Source organism: Austrofundulus limnaeus, unplaced genomic scaffold (assembly GCF_001266775.1).
Source record: "Austrofundulus limnaeus strain Quisiro unplaced genomic scaffold, Austrofundulus_limnaeus-1.0 Scaffold2756, whole genome shotgun sequence".
Taxonomy (NCBI): domain Eukaryota; kingdom Metazoa; phylum Chordata; class Actinopteri; order Cyprinodontiformes; family Rivulidae; genus Austrofundulus; species Austrofundulus limnaeus.
The window spans coordinates 6,534-10,770 of record NW_013955158.1 but is presented as its reverse complement, the minus strand read 5'-3'; the positions used below and the strand labels follow the sequence as shown (position 1 = coordinate 10,770).

The 4,237-nt window shown below is 37.2% G+C and overlaps 1 protein-coding gene across 1 annotated transcript; it reads right to left on the bottom strand.

Moving 5' to 3' along the window:
* Window positions 1–459: 459 nt before the first annotated feature.
* LOC106511404 (calcineurin B homologous protein 3) lies at window positions 460–3,778 on the bottom strand (the record flags this gene model as incomplete). The annotated part of the gene is given in 7 exon segments (XM_014000166.1): window positions 460–507; window positions 603–710; window positions 821–882; window positions 976–1,115; window positions 1,681–1,761; window positions 1,995–2,064; window positions 3,534–3,778. Coding segments are annotated over 7 exon segments (573 nt in total), but the record flags the coding sequence as incomplete, so codon positions are not given.
* Between the last annotated feature and the right edge of the window lie 459 nt (window positions 3,779–4,237).

Below are 4,237 nucleotides of genomic sequence, written 5' to 3'. Positions count from 1 at the left end.
AATCTCTTTGTGCCAAAACACTATTTTCTGTGTCAAACTGTGTTATCTTTTGGATTTATTATTGATTAAAGCACAGAAATTGAACCTGTGTCTTCATGACAAGGTTACTGGTAACAAAAAGCCTAAAAATTAAAGTTTTCTGTGATGTATCGACACCACTGGTTCATCAATTGAGCAAAGAAGCCTTTATGTGCCTATATTGTGATTCAACAAACCAACCAAAACATTCCTGTGAAAATAGTTTGAAGATATTGAAGAAAAGTAGTGAAAAGGCAGCCAAAGTACACAAAAATAAAGAAAAAATTGAAAGATCGTCAAAGTCTGGCCCCTTGGAAGAAAAATATAAATTAGGCATGACTCAAGACATTTGCACAAGTTTTTTTTTTTTAGCATTTCTGTCTTTATTACTCATCACTATAGATAAAATATTTGGTAAAGTTGTGTATTCTGTGTACCAACCTTGAGAAAATGTTCGAATGTGATTCCTTCATAAAACTCATCAGGCTCCTGAGTGGCAGGAAGAAAAAGGTTTCTGAGTGAACCCCAAATAATGAATGAATGAAACTTTGTGCCTTTTGTTTAAGAGACAGCAGCTACCGTACCATGTGACCCACTGAAACACTGGCCACCTCCAACATGGCTGCGTCAGCAATGCTTTTGGCCGTTTCCTTCCCCAGAGCTCCGCTGCGAGACAGAAGCTCCTCCACCACCTGAACGCAGTGAAACAGCTGCTGAACTAAAACGTCAATTTGAGACAGAAGTAGTCTTTCTGTATTATTGGTTGAATGTTTTATTTGTTTTCTGTCTTTTCCAAGCTTACATGTCTGTACTCCTCAAGCGTTATTGTCCCGTCATTGTCCGTGTCGTGCATGTTGAATAAAACTGCAGAAATAAACACAGATTTCACTTTAATACCAGCTTTTCAGCCGTAAATAACATGAAGCACGCATTCATGCGATCCAGTTTGAGACGTACATCTCAGTTTCTCTCTCCTGACGTTCTCCCGCTGTTCCTCGGTCATGCGCTGCGATGGGGGCCTGAAATGAGACATGACCACCAGGAACTCCTCGAAGCCGATCTCATCGACTCGGCCTGCCTCACCTTGGGAAAAGTTTCTGTAGAAACACACGCAGAGGACATTTTAGAACAGCGGTGCACAATCCACTGTTCTGTGGGTTTTAGCTGTTACTCTGCTCTTCTTTGGATCGTCAGGTTCTGCCCCAATAATGACTTCTTTATTCAAACCAGGTGCGTCAAAGCAGGGAAAGAACTAAAACAATACTGATGGTGACCCTCAAGGATATGGACTGGGCACCCCTGGTTTAGATAAAGCACTGTGTGGGTTTGGAAAGTTTTTCCTAAAGTTCAGATGCTGCATAAAATGTAAAATAAAGAACACCATTATTTTTGTACATATAATTACTTTTCAATTAAAAAAATAGCACAAGGACTCTGTTCGTCATCAATTTAACTGTTTTGGCTAAAAGTGGTTGCAAAATTTAGCAACACACATACCTTTTAGATAAATTATTGTTCTGAAAAAGACAAAAACATATGTTGTTTGTACTTTTTCCAATAAATTGGTGGATTTAAACGTTACATCCCATTTTGTAAAGAAATCCAAAGTATTTGTTTTATTCAAGTGTAAATGTAAATAAAATATTTTATTCATCACAGTACCTTCTGTCAAAGAATGCCTCAATTATTTGTGCTCGGATTGGATTGCACGCCAGATCTGGGATTTCACTGAAGTGATTCCTTCTGAAAAGTGAAATTTAATATTACAAAGGAGTACAATGTGATGACATATGAAACACTGTGGCTGTTACGTTATATGAGCTAAATGAAACCTGTCCAGCAGGTTACAGCTCAATTGTAAAGCTGATTTGTTCTGGAAAGTTCCTTCATATAAAAAAGAAATGTGACCAATCACCTGCAGGGGATTATATTTCCCACCATGTAGTGTTTCGATAAAATCTGAAGGTTCAGCTTACCGTAAAATATCTTCATTGTGGCTCAATTGTTTGAATCTTTTATGCAGGACCCCAATTTGCTCGAATGAAACTGAAAACAGAGAAAATTAAAGCAATGAAAAACACACAACGCTTTAAACCTGCAAAAACTGAAATGAGTCTAACCTCAAATTAACAAAAAAAAAAAAAAAACACAGCAGATTCTATCACATCATTTACTAAACATATATGAAACTAAATGGAAAAAATAAGTGAAAAACGAAATTCACACATGCTGCTTTGACATTTAAAATAATCATTAAATAAGAAATAAAAGACATTTTTGCAGCTCTGCAGCAAACAGGTGTGAGTTAACAGTGCGAAGATGGAGAGACATCAACAACGGACTTAGAAGCAAATGTTGCTGCTGCCCTTCAACTTGGGAAGGGTTAAATGAACATTTCAAATCATTTAAGCAGCATTCAAAGTTTCCAAAGCATGAATATTGTAACCTAGTCACCCCAAAGTCGGACTGTGCAACTCTCAAAACAAAAGCAACAAACTGTTGAAGTTCATAAATATACAACAAGAAAATGATCAAATGAGTGAGAGTTATGAAACTGAAACCAACATGGCAGCATTATAGTAAAACTGCATCTGAATGAACCACAGCACTTCCTGTGCCACATTATTTCAACAGATGTGGCCAAAGTAGCGATGTTACCCATAACTCACAGCACCGGCATCATGGCACAAACATCTAGAACCCACTGTTTGAGCACGGTGGTGGAGAGACCATGATCTGGGCTTATTTTGCAGCTGCAGGACCTACAGTCAGTGAGGCCTGTCTGTCTGACAGCTGAGGACGAAATTAGGTCATGATGCAACAAGTCAACGATCACAAACAGCTAAACAGAACCAACGTGAAAACAGAATGAGGCTGAACATAGTTTTTCCATTTTGGCTTCATTTTTATTTAACAACTAATAAAATCGGTTGTGTATTTTTCTGTATTTGACTCCTTTATGAACCTAATAAAACTGTAAAGACCAAATTTAAGCTGTTTAGATATAATGGAGCTTAAAAGAGGTTCACTTTTCTTTTTCGTGTGACTAAAAGCTGATCAGTCCCAGTTCTTTGGTGGATAATGGAGGCTTTCAGTACATTTGTTTATTCATATCATATGCAAACCTCTCTGGTTCCTGTCTACCACAGGCTACAGGTAGTCAGAGCCAAACAAAAAGGTCATATTTAATAATAAAGCACCAATAAATATCTAATATTAACACCATCCCCCCAGTGAAGAGGAGGTACAGTTACACTTCCGTAAACTTTCACAGTGAATTATTTATAGCCACTGCACCAAACAGACTGATTTACAGTCTACATGGGTTTATTTACGCCTTAAAGTCACAGCGACTATTTTTAGTTTCAGAAATCCCATTTAATACCACTTTTTAAAAAATTATAGGACTCAATTTAAATTAGAATTAAATGAACTGTATTTTTTACTGCACATACAGTAGCTTTTGTAAAAAGAAATGCTTGTTTCTCATCTTCAAACATCAATAGAGTACTTACAGCCAGTTTTTTCCGCCAGATCAGTGTATTCTGAGTGCCCCTGCGAGGACTGTAGTGTTCCCATGGCTGCCAAAACCAGCCTCCTGTCTGAGTTTTAAAGGGACTAAAGAGAGCTGCGCTCCTCTGGGATCACATTTCAGAATAATCCATGTCCAGATGAGTCTTTGTTGTGTCAGAGTCTGCAGCTCACACCTGTTTTCCCCTCATCCTCTCTGTACACAGTGAAGGCCACTTCCTCAAAAACCAACCTGACGACTACACGGTTCAGCCAACAGGATGACGCTTCAATTCTTCAGGGTTTTATTCCCAGGCTGCAACAATTTGTGCTTGTTCCACCTCTGCAGGAAAATTAAGTGCTCAGGCACAGCATATTTTTTGCCAAATATGTTAATTACTTGGCTTCATTAGAACAAGTTTGGTTGCATCATGTAATTGATTAAAAAAAACTACACTTTAGAATATCAAAGATCACTTTGTATTTGAAACATGCAAATCTTAAAATGCATAAATTTCATGAATAATTGTCTGCAAAGCATTTCTTTTCTATTTGGTGTACGTAGCCATAAATACGTAATTTCACAGATGAATGTTGAAACTTTCAGTCATGTCAGTCTGTATTAATCTTTAAATAAAAAAACTGTTTTAGTTTTATTTGTCCAGTTTTTGTTAGCTAATAAATTAACTCCAAACTCATTCTTTAACTA